Consider the following 13,132-nt stretch of genomic DNA (forward strand, 5'->3'; position numbering starts at 1 on the left):
CATATTTCATTGTTCTAAAACAATTTTTGCATGCCAAACAAAAGTAAAAGTTATCGTAAAATTGGATGCTGGAACAATTTGTTTCATGGGGTATTTTTTGCAAATAACCTAATAGTTGGTTGGTTGGTTGTTTATTACGGGCTACTTGGTCATTCACCCGAGAAGATAATAAAGTACATACATATTATTACATTTCATTGTGAATTTCATTGGCGATATTCTAAAGGCTGACTGATAGGTTGTTCGTTCTGGGTCGCTGGCGTGCTTTGGATTTTGGAATACTGCAGAGCGGATGAGGCGATCAGTCCGTGGAAGTACCTACAATTTCTCGAGCAGCTCGGCGTCTCTCAAGAACGAGATAGTTGTCTCCTCACTTGACGGGTCGTTGGCCAGAATGTCTCGGATTGAAGACGGTAGTTGATGAAGGTTTCGGAGGTTTTGAAATTCTAGGCAATCTACCAGAACATGTTCCACGGTGAGTCTGGTTTGGCATACCTGGCAGACGGGGGGGTCAGTTCGAGTGATCGTATGTGCGTGAGTTATTTTGGTGTGCCCCACTCGTAGGCGGGAGAGGGCTCTTTGTTCGAGTCTGTTACTCCGGTCGATCCATCGTTCTGGTCCTCCCTTGATTTTTTGGAGGTGGCCGGGTTGGCTCCTCCAGTGGTTAATAAAGTGAGCCATGGTTTCTGCTTTGAAGTAGGAGATGATATTTGTTGATGGGAGCAATTTGGTCAGCAATCTTCGGGCCTGTCTCCCACAAGCTGCCAATGAGTCGGCTTCCTCATTCCGGCTGATCCCGCAGTGACCGGGTACCTAGCATATAGTAGTCAATGAATCGCAGGTGTCCTTTATGGCCTGTATGTAAGGGGGGCGTGATGTTCCCGTTTTCAGGGCGGATATGACCGACATAGAGTCCGTCAGAATGATAGTCTGTATTCCCTCTGGTCTTCTTGCAATCGCGAGACTGATGGCAGCAGCTTCTGCCGAGAAAACGGAGCAGCTGGTGGGGAGGCGGTAGGCCAGACCAGTTCCTATTCCGCAGACGCCAACTCCAACTTTTCTTTGCAGCTTAGAAGCGTCAGTATAGATCCGGACGTGGTTCGGGAATCGTTGGCTCATCAGCTCTAGGAATTTGGCCTGAGCGACCTCGGGGGGAGGGCCTGCTCCCAGTGACCTGGATAGGTTGGTGTTGGTGTTCGGACTTCTCGTGTACCAGAGACGGTCCCGGGTCCTGTGGAGACGAGCTATTTCTGGAAGGTCTGTGCCGGTGTATTCCAGGAATATATTTTGAGCCGTTTTCAGGAGGGCACAAGAGCCACCGGAGGTCCTTTCGAGAAATCCTAGAGCGCGCCTGAGTGTGATGCTAGCGGCCGCCCACCGAAAGGGGGGAATGCCAGCTTCGACACAGGCTGCGTCGGCGGGAGTGCTCGGCAGTAGGTTAGATGCCAACCGAGTCGTTCCGTTGTACAGGGGAGCAAGGATCCTCAATAACCTAATAAAGTATTGTTCGGAATATGTTCCACATGAACGATCAGGGACGTGTCGGAGGCATTTAAGTTGGTTCGCAAAGCATACAGAAATGCCCTTCGATCCTCTGACGGAACTGGTTGAAAAAACCCATTCATAAATTTTCGTGATTTTCCATCGATTCATCGGGAGCCATCTGTTATTTGGGGGTTGAAGGTTGAAAGATTGCTTGAGGAGGGAACTCGACCCGCTCACTGCACTATCCACTGGGAGAATGGGGAGGAAACTGTTACTACTGCTTCTTCGACCCGTTCACTTCGTCGCCCGTTGCAAGAAGGCTCTCTGCTGGGTGGCGCTGTTTATGTGTTTGAAGATCCCAACGTCGGGTGACATAACTAATAAGTAATAACCGAAGCGAAAGATACGGGTTACATTGCATGATTGTTGCAATTTAGTGAAAGTTTAATATTCTTCTACATAAGGTTGGTGTTATTTCTTTTATGTTATCTTCTACACACAAATGTCTCAAGTATCAACGACACTAGTAGTTTAAATAAGTTACTTTAGAAATCGAAAATCTGTCATGTCAGTTCGATTAGAACTAGTAGTTCTGATTGTTGGGCATTTGCTCGTTGAATTCTGACAACTGCATCGATCAAATGGGCGACTGACAGTTTTGCTCCGTTAAGTTTCCGGGAAAAGGTGGAATCATTCCAGTTCTGCTTTAACGAGGATATGAACACTTCAAGCATGAAAGCATGAAAAAGTTCTAACTTATAGTTTTGCAACAGGATACGTTCGATTAGCGTGATGGGAAATAATTTTAAAATTCAGGCAAAGAGCTTTAGACCGATTAGTCTGACCCCCTTCCTTCTCAAGTTAGTGGACCGACCACTACATTCGGGATGTTAGCTTGGGTGAGCACCCGCTACATGCAAAGGCCTTAGTATAAAGTAGAGATGGTCGGGTTCGGGTTTTTGGACCCGAAACCCGGGCCCGACCCGAACCCGACGGGTTTCGGATCGGGTTCGGGTTCGATAAATTTAAGCTTCTCGGGTTCGGGTCGGGTTCCGGGTTTTCAAATTTGGAAATCTCGGGTGCGGGTCGGGTCCGGGTTTTTGCAATTTTGAACTTTCGGGCTCGGGTCGGGTTCGGGTTTTTTAAATTAGAAATGATCGGGGTCGGGTCGGGTTCGGGTTTTGAACAAAACAACCCAACCATTTCTTGATGCAGTTAGCGTCTGTACACAAAACCCAGTCTCTTTTTGTAGTAGTGTATTATACTTCTTGAAACGAATGGATGACACATATAACCGTACTAAATGTTAGCACATTTGAGTCGCTAGAATTCGTCGTTGTTTTCTGGTGCTCAAATATTGTATTTTTTCATTCTTGTATAAAATTCCCTCTCTTCAGATTCGCAAGCTACTCGAATTATTTTATTTTTTAAACGAAAATTCATTTTAGAGTATTCAACAATACGTTTCAAATCTAAAATGTTTTTGCAAATTATTTTTCATGATAATTAGTAACAAACCAAGTCCACAGAAATTTCTCGGAAAATATTGGTTCAACTTTCTATTATAAATTTCGATAGGTACTTTAAAACTGATACTTAGGCCGCGGTTAGAGTAAACGCGTGAAACTCGGCTAAAGCCTACAGCAAATCGTATCTACAGCAAAGCGAGTGAAAATCTATGGGAAGTAGAGACAATAAGTATCTATCTATTGATCCGCTCCTGATTGGTCGTTTTGACAGTCGCGAGAAATCGAAAAGTGGGTGTCGCGAGTATACTGAATAGTAGTACTTTTTGCTACATATTGAATTATAATTGTTTTAACTATGTATATTATAAATAGAAACATGAATTAAAATCATAATTAAATTTCAAGGCTGCACGATTTGTATATTCCTGGCATAGTTGCGATCCACGAGATGCTTTTCAACCATTGACTACAAAGACAAATTCCCATATATTGAACTCACAGATTGTCAGATTGTCCCCGATTGGGCCGTTGCATGATCCGGATTTCTTCATGAAAATATATGAATTTCCACGCTCTTGAGGAATTAATCGCAAATTGTGTGTTCTGTTGAAGCCATTGACGGATTTTTTAAAGTTTGGAGTCGTTCCGAAACCTCCGTTGGAGATGTCGAAGCATCTCTACTGACGCGCTTACCGTATAATCTGAAGCATAATATAATTTAGATACCCCACCATAGATAGTCCTAACGCTAATGATGTGACATAAAAAACGCGTCAGAGAATCTTGATTGACACCCTTCGACACAAGTTTGACCGTACCAACCAGTAATAAATTATACAAATCTGCCTTTTCAAGAATGGTTTTCGATAAAGAATTAGAAATTTTGGTTAAATGCGACGGGCAAGGTTGTTTGAAACTATCACCATTAAGCTTTTTGTTTCCCCTTGAGTTAGCCACCGATTTATCCTGATTTCCGATTAAGATATCGACGATTTATAAGTTTCTCAGAACATTACAAATTCGATGTTCAATAATAGTCAATATAAATGCGAATTCTACTCGCCAGTGATTCGTTTTGCCATAGACAGATATAACTCAATGGTGATTCGAATGATTCTACTACTCTTAGATGAGCCTTGGGTCCAGCTCGGGTGCCTAAAATTAGAAATCTTCGAGATCTTTGGTTGATTCTCCGTACTAGCAAGTTGGGTTCGGATCGGGATTCTCAAATTTTAAATTTTCGGGTCGGGTTTGGGTTTTCAAATTTTAAAATTCTCCGGGTCGGGTCGGGTTCGGGTTTTACAAAATTTTCATTCTCGGGTACGGGTCGGGTCCGGGTTTTTCAATTTTAAAATTTTCGGGCTCGGGTCGGGTTCGGGTTTTTCAAATTTTATAATTTCGGGCTCGGGTCGGGTTCGGGGTTTTCAATTTTCAAGCTCTCGGGTTCGGGTCGGGTTCGGGTTCGAAAAAATTAAAACCCGACCATCTCTAGTATAAAGGTACGCAAAGAGTATGCAGAAAGTGAAGCCGAAAATAGTCTACCTATCGAGCAAAATTAGAATCCAACTTTGCTGCAGAGGTATCAGAGATGGATTCCAATTGTGCTCGATAGGTAGGCTTTTATTGACTTCACTCTTTGCGCAACTGTTCTCTATAGACTGTGGCTACATGTAATGCAATATGCATATCAGCGGGGTAAGTCTACAACCTCCCTGTTACACAACGTTGCGGAGTTTATCTTGATATTGAAGGTGCTTTTACATGGTGTCTTTCGAATCCATTTTAAAAGCAGCATGATGTCATGGCCTTTATTTATCACGAGCTGGATAAACGCAATGTTTAGTAACCGGCATGTGTGCATATCGTTAAGTCAAGTATAGATAGGGAAACTGAGTGTCTACGGATATCCTGAATGTTGGTTAGCTGTCGTCATTTTTATGGAACCTTGTTACCAATGGCTTGTTGAGGAAACTTAATGAGCTTGGGTTTCCGACACATGTTTTCTCTGATGATTATCACATAGTTATCAGCGGAATATGCATCAACACACTTTTTGATTTGATACAGCAAGCATTATGTTTTGTTGAGCACTGGTGTCTTTTTGTTTCCACAGTTACTGGGACCGGTATAGTGGTGTAGGGCTTTCGCGTTTTAGTAAGTTGGCCAGTGGGTTAATGGAATCCTTATCGCTTCTAACAACCACCCTGATCGTGGTTTGTTAAGATACCGCAGTGCACACACTGCTGCTTTCAACAAAAAGTATCGGACTAACATTCATTTATTCTTTTTGACGTGATCTAAGTTCTATTCTTATGGTAATGATGACCCTTGGGATTAGCAGGAGTTGTACATTGAAGGTTGACCACTCCCAGGCAATACTGATTCTCTGTGCAATATCAACTGGTCCGGGTTAACAATGTTTTTGTAACCAGTATCAGGGGTAGTTGCTCAAGCCCAAACGATGTAAGTGATTCTGTTGATATAAAACCGATCAATCGAGGTTAGAAAATGCTTGGTATGTTGGGTGCTTTAGCATATTTTATTATGCTATCAGTACGGTGCGAATTGTAAAAAAAATTACGTGGCGTTACTTACTTACATACTCGGGGGTAATTGTAACAAATCGTGATGTGTGTAACTAATAATTTCGAATTTTGCGTGTTCTACGAAATTGGTGCCCCCCTCGAAAAAAAGAAGATATCTTCAAAACCAGTTGGAAACTACTCGTATCATATTTTAATTTAATATTTTTATTATTCGTATAACCTAATTATCTCGACAATGCATCAATTTCCCTTCAACTTTGTTCGTTTTATTCTCTGCCAAAATTAAAACACCTGACTTCAAGTATCCCCATAGATTCTCTTATCATTCAATGCTCATCTGGCAATACACATGTTCAATTTTACGCACAGCTTAACTCCACATTGGCCAAAATCTCTCATATTGCACTGTCTCTCAACTATTCACATTTCTTAGATTACCGGCTTCCTTTTGAGTTTGTCTAGCGATGTCCGTCGCTAAGCTGGTATACCTCCGGTCGCATCCATACAAAAATATGTCCTGTTCACTCCTTCCTACAACTGTGTTTGTTTGCCCGCAAAAATAACATCTTTTCATTTTCTGTGTTCCCTCAATACTTAACAAATTGTATGTCGGCTTGCCGGTTTAGTTGGTATGACAAACAATTGTGTAACATTTTCACTCTATTCACTGTTACATGGTTTTTGTAACCGTTACGAAGATGGTGCTGTTTTTCTGTACAGGTGGATTGAAATTCCTTTGCTTGTAGTAGTGTGTGTTTGTTTCTGTGAGAACCAAACGATAACTATTCTGACCAACGTATATCTATTATATATTTCGAAACTAACGTATTGCTTAAAACGTAAAGGTATAATCATTAGTCTATTGGAGTAATATCGTCAAGTTGCACTTCGCAGGCAAGCTTTTCGGAAATGAGAGAAAAAGTTTAACACCTGGGAAGATCGTATTTTAATAGTTGTGAAAAATAGCACTCTGGGCACTTATCGATATAAATAAATGGGATCAAAACGTCGAATGGAATGATCAAACTTAATACCGATTGAATGAGTTATCTGTATGATCGTTGTTCGAACAATCCAAGGTAAATTGAACAAATGTTGAAATCTTCACATTAACAGTATTAAAAGTAAATAAAAGTAATTAAAAATATCCCGTTTTATAAACTGTATGGCCTCGTTTTGTTTCGTTTAGTTCGTTCGTAGCTGCGCTAGTTAACAATTTTTTATCTTAAAACCAATAAGCTTAACAATCTAACTCATTCTTAAGGGTGAAAGCAAAAACAGTAGACGGTAGGAGGAAACTTTGCGCGGTCGGTTGCGACGACGGGTGTCAATATCGATAGGTACACATAATTCAAGTTTTTTTCGCACTCACGTTTCGGTAGAAAAATTTATACGTCTAAAATTAAAATCCCACTCAATATATAATATTACTTAAGAGTTAATAGCTTGCCACTACCGTTGCTACGTGTATTTCGAATATTTCTGCTGCTTCTTTGTCATATAGGTACTTAACTACGTATTCCAATACAAACCTATTATTCACTAATGATAATTAATAGCGTTGACACATAAGGGGGCGTGTGATACTGGTGATGTACTCAAGTTTACTATTCGATTTTGTTTGTAGAAAATAACTTACTTTGTGGCGTGTGTATTTTGTAGGAGCTGATTTTGTCGTATAGTTTTTTTTTAAATTTAGCGACCTGTTTCTTTTTTTTCCCTTTGTGGTAACGCTTAAGTTTGAGCATAGATGTTGGTTCCATTTAGTATTTCTTTTTAAACTACGATTGCATTAGCCCGCGCAATTATGAAGTTAAGCCATATTGTTTTTGATCTTGTCCGATTCAGCTGATCTTGAAGGTAGCCGGATTTATTTCGGTATTTCCATTAGAGATACCAAAATAACTTAATTTAATAGAAGATAGTAAAAATTGCAGTGTCCACAAAGCTTAGTTGTATATCAGTAATCCAGTTTCAAAAGAATGTCGGACAATGAACGTTGCGAATTTTTTCAGCAAGCCAATATATGCTTCATTGGCCTGACCTGCGTTTTCAGGAACTTCACATCTGCAATAGTGTGCAAACAGGGCAAATACAAACATCATCCACTGCTCACTCAAGTGGTCAGAGCTCTGTTCGGTCAACTCCGTGAAGACTGCGTGAAGCTGCGGAGAATCAACAATTAATCATGGTAGATGAGATTAAACAAGCGGATCCTGTACTGTCCATAATCGCAAGTCAGTCCCATGTTCTATGGGATTCCTTATCTACGTGGGACTGACTTACGATTATGGGCAGTGTAGTAGCGTATGTCATGAATCTTGGTCTGCAAAGGTCAACACCAACATTCATGTAAGCGATATCACTAATGGGAAACCCAGCAATACAACTGAAGTAGTCACGCTGCAAATTTCATCGTAATTTGACGACCATATAATTATTGTGGAAAAGCCTCAATCTTAAACTATCTGGTCCGGATCGACCGAGTCATCAGTTTGACTTCAATACTTGATCGATCCTATCTAGATCAAATGAGGTAAGATCAATCTTTTGTTAGTCGAGCAAGTTGCACGACGGTTAAGGTTTTCCTACCGTGCAGAATTTCATCTTCGATTATCAGGTTTGTTGCCATTTCAACGCATCGAATTGTAACAAAGGTCATATGGCACTCGATTTATCGACAACAATAAGCCAGGGTGCCCCGATAATTCTGGGGGTGGGTGAAGAGTTTGCCTAAAACCAAGCAGCTCACCTTGCACGAACTTCGGGCTGCTGAGTCTTTTTAATGCATCTTGTTCCGACACAAAGCTGGCTTTCTTACCTTATGAACCGAACCAAACCGACCCCGGCTGAATCACCTACTGCTGCCATCTGGCGATGTAAAACAATGCAGAAAAATTAAGTATCGATCCAGAATTAAAACATACTAGGAAGAGCTCATGACTTCTAGTACTTGTGGGCTGTTTCAAGCTGCTCTTTAACGCATTCTACCGTTGGCGTACCTACAAGATGAACTTTGGCGCTGACATAAAAAAATAGCAGGTTGGAATATCTTCCAAGAAATAAGAACTTTTGAAACTATTGATACGTCCAATGTGGTAGCAGAGATCATACTATCTCTCTGGAAGTGCAGACAAACGATCAGTAAATTCAGTGGTTACAGCTTGCATTGTCAAAACGATACCACTTGTGTGACCAAAAACTTCTCTTCCCAAAGACCTTATATTTCCATTAATTTATCCTGATGGCACTCGGCCATTTGTTGTTCGCCTCCGAAATTCTAGCCAACCATACGATGCTCCCTATTCAGTAATTGAACGCAAAGAGCACTACTATACTAACTTGCTTCTGTTAGAAGTGCATTTTAGAAATTGACACCCAGCGTGTTGACTTTGATGATCGGAACGCTGAAGCAGAGATTTTGGATAGTTGGCTGCCAAACGGTGGTACGTGGTTGTATAGCGGGTTGGACGCACTGCTGTCGAATGGAAGGAAAAATGGTAATGGGAAGTCTGCTTGCAGTCTGAACGACTCCAACTCGCCAACAAATAAAGGGCTGACTATTTTTTTAGCCAATTTCGTGGATACGGATCATCCGAAAACTACTTCAATCACCAGAACTCAATCATGCTGTAGATCAGTAACTGTCAGTAACCCCCAGCGATACACAAAAATACAACACTGATGTACGAGGAACTTCCGACCGCATTGGTGCGATTGATTTCTGCAAAGCCCTCACTCTGGAGCATTCCATTATCAATTAGCCACTTAACTTGCTGCCAGAAACAAATGCCAATCACATTCGTGTCACATCTAGGTCGTTAGCCAGGTTAAGTTGACGAGATATTATCGCACTACAATTTCGAAAAAAGTGGCAAGCCACAAAACACAACCCAGAATCAGGGCAATTGGTCCTGTTTAAAAAATGAGAACACATCCACAATGCATGGGGGCATGCCAGAAATGGCCTCCTTTCCGAATCAGTAATGTATCGTACGCACTGGCACTAACGTCGTGGATCGAACGGCCAATGCACAAGCTAGTTCCGCTCCCGCTGGATTTAGGTATTAATGCCCCATAAGTGTCGGGTGGGTCTCGTGAAGACCATCCCTGCGCTCAACCAGACTTTCGTAGGATAATATCTTACCCGTCGCGCAACGGGATATCAAACCATCATCGCCGCGCCTACCAACATATTAAAATCGTTTCGATAGGACACCTATTAAAAACAATCGTCAGATATACCAGTTGACAAACGTACTTTAAAACTAATATGTTAAAATATATAATACAGTTTATTGTTTTCCATTCCAGTTCAATGCGTTTTAGTTCGTCGTGTCTGAAAGTTCGGCGATAATTACGCTTTCGATCAGACCAGCAACATCGAAAAGGTTATACGACGATTCGGATACGATGAAGCAAAGCCGTCGAAAGTACCGATCAACCCAGCGTACCTCAAGCAAAAGCTGGAAAGTAAGTTTTCTAGAAACACGTCCTACCGCAATTTGTTAGGGAGTTTGCTTTACATCACGGTTAATACTCGACCAAATATCTCCGTGACTGTCACATGACATGAAGTGAATAAATGTGATATGCATTGAACTTAAATGCTGGTCACGATAAATCGACCTGGAAATAAGCATTTCATTCCAATTTGAGATGATTGTATACTATCTAATATTATTTGTAATGATAATCAAGGATGCTCGACAATTTGTAGGACTTTCGAAATTCAACCATAATAAAAAACAAGTTAAGTAAAACCGTTGTATCAACAATAGATGAAAATGAATCATTCTTAAATGTAAAAATTTGGACATTCTAAGGAATCCATTATCTCTCCGGAAATGGCGTTACATTTCGATAATACCCAGGAATTAAGAAAATTCTCAGTAGATAAATGGTTCAATTGGAAAGGTGTTTAAAAATGTCAACTTGAACGAGAAAGAAATTTGACGTTGAATATTTTTTTGCTCCAGAAATTAAAACGGCTTTTTGATATTTTTCCTTTCCCGCATAAATTAACCGTTTGTCCCAAACGTTACCACACAGGTTAGAATAGCTAAACCTAAGAGACCTGTCGTACTCGTTGTTGTAAATTTTTCCTGTGATGCTCATTTACGCATCTGATATGCTTCAACATACTAAATGAAAACCTACTTTCGCTCAGACGGATAGGTTTTCAACACTCTCGTAACGTCAAAAAACGCTCAAGTCAGCTGCTTATTGTTCTGACGCTTCACAACAGAAAACATGAATGCATGCCAAAAATGGTACAGTATAGCAAGCATGTTCTCCCCAGTGATCTGCTAAATCTGTCAATGTTACGGAATACATCTACGCTATAGTTATGCCTAACTTATCACGTTCAAAGTTTCACGGAAAAACCTAGTAGGATAATAACGTATGGTTATTTCGAAATGAGCCTAATAGAAGGACGACTTTCAAACACAAGCCCAATGATTGATGCTGTATACGGTTGATTGTGATGCATTTCCGGTGCGCCTTCCGCTAATAAGCATACCCGAAAAGTTATTGACGCGACACTTTGAGTTACGTTGTTGCTGTACAAACCTAAAAACTAGTTGTTTACAAGTCTACATCGTGATATAGTTTTTTTTCTCCTACGGCATTTGAATTCACCTATAATTTTCTCAAGCAGTTTCTTTTAAAGGTTTGCTTTATATTTTGCACATCATTCAAACAGGTCAACTTGTCTAATATATCTGATCTTGTTTTCTTTAATTACTTTTTGCTTAACATATAACTCTACCGAAGTACTGCTCTCATAAACTTTTTACAGTTAGTGTGTTACTTTTACAATATCAGTCTGAAGAATATTAACTCACTTTGCTTCTTCAACAGAACAGTCGCTACGTTCGCTCTCTGGTTATAAAAAATAGATTACGATTGCCTTTCATACGCATCCAATCTGCTTCGGCTTGGCAGTCTTCTGTAAATCAAGTCAAGCGTATCTTTGTAAGTTCATACAAATATGAGATGACCTTAGAAGTGCAATCACTGTGCTGCCATTTTTTCCGCTGTTCTGTAATTTGCTGCTTTATATTACTATTTGCATAATTAAGTAGTAACTTTTTATCCTGAAAATTTGTTTACAATGTTCCATTTTGGTTGTCATTTATCTAAAAGACCTGATTCTATGTCTTTGATATTCTTTTTTTGCTAAAGATTTCATTCTAACTATTGATGTTTCTGGATCGTAAAACGACAAATTTTGCTCTATTTAAATTTAAAATATATTAGATGTCGTCCGAAAAGTTTGTAAGACTCTAATGCTACTAATTTTGATTGAACGAATGCGTCGGTAGAATGAAATGGGCGATGCTTTCCTTATCTAGTTGCATTTCTGCTTTTACCAGCTGCTCATGTGTAATGATAATGTGTGACATTCGAGTTAATCACCGTATCAAAAGTCTCCAGAAAGCTGTTTAGAATTGCCAGTATGGTGAACAACACTATACGCCTAAGAATGCGTATGATGTGAAATTCTTATACATGAGTTATTTTCAGGCCTAGTCTTACTACCCTCTTAATTTTTGATTTAAACACAGAATGAAGATGTCCTTCCTGCTGTACGCAGGAGTGATTTGCGATGAGGTGATGCTGCTGAGTTCGGTGTTGGAATGAATTTCTCACTTATCAGGTATGTTGTCACTGATCTACTGGCGATTGTTCCATAATTTTCACGATTTAGGTATTGGTGTGCTATCATATAGTGCATCCTGTGACTGTTTGCATCGGGTGCTTTTGTTTTCACTTTTATTCTTAGTCTTAGCAGTGTTGATTTAGTTTGCATAGTGATCAAACGATCCCAAATACTCGAGTGCGGCTCGGTAGCAGAATTGATATTGATCCTATTGAAGATAGCGCAGAAAATATTATTGTTATAGATGGTGAAAGCTAATCATGATTCGAAATAAGACAAATGATAGTAAAAGAAACCTTACCATGCCGGTGAAGAATTGGGTGACCTACCTCTGTTTGTACCATTGCCGGGCGCTGCGACCGCAGTATTCGCACCGTTTGGAACACATCCAGCACTCCCTCGTACTGCATACGCTCCAGTACTATGCTAAGCGAGATGAACACTCCCGTCCGCCCAACTCCGGCACTACAGTGCACCGTTATAGGGCCATCTTGACCAAACTGTTCCTTCGTCTTGTGAACCTGACCAATAAAATCAATAAAGCCTTCACCAGACTTTGGCACTCCTTGCTCTGGCCAGTCTATAAACTGAAACTGGCGAACCGTACGGGAGGATCCATCGCGTGCATCAGTTACCTTGAACTCGCGCAGTTTGTACTGTGGCATGTTGTATTCAGCGATTGGATCTACCACGTAGTACTGGTACCGGACTGAACGTTCATGTGGCCAGTATTGGAAGCATTTTTCCTAGAAAAATCAAGAAGGTTTTAGTCATACGATTGCTAATTTTTCAACTATTTAGCAACATACCCGGCCCATTTCTTTTAATTTGGTTAACATTACTACGATGGTTGAGTTATGTTCCCACAACATCCGCCAAAAGTCCTCAGCGGTTTCCTGTAATGGCCCCTGTGCTGCGATGTAAGCATTCCGGTATCGATAACTGAACAAGAAACTTTTCTTAGC

The 13,132-nt window shown here is 40.5% G+C and overlaps 1 protein-coding gene across 10 annotated transcripts in view; it reads right to left on the reverse strand.

The window, feature by feature from the left end:
* Positions 1-5,688: 5,688 nt before the first annotated feature.
* LOC131682492 (tyrosine-protein phosphatase Lar) overlaps positions 5,689-13,132 on the reverse strand; it is a 487,937-nt gene continuing 480,493 nt past the window's right edge. For all 10 annotated transcript variants that reach the window (XM_058963998.1, XM_058964004.1, XM_058964003.1 and 7 more), the window contains 3 exons: positions 12,977-13,109; positions 12,497-12,913; positions 5,689-12,375 (listed from right to left, as the gene is read on the reverse strand). In XM_058963998.1, coding sequence (XP_058819981.1) covers positions 12,307-12,375; positions 12,497-12,913; positions 12,977-13,109 — 619 coding nt within the window. In that variant the 3' untranslated portion in view covers positions 5,689-12,306. The remainder of the gene's footprint in view (positions 12,376-12,496; positions 12,914-12,976; positions 13,110-13,132) is intronic.

Source organism: Topomyia yanbarensis, chromosome 2 (genome assembly GCF_030247195.1).
Source record: "Topomyia yanbarensis strain Yona2022 chromosome 2, ASM3024719v1, whole genome shotgun sequence".
In the NCBI taxonomy this organism is placed as follows: Eukaryota; Metazoa; Arthropoda; class Insecta; order Diptera; family Culicidae; genus Topomyia; species Topomyia yanbarensis.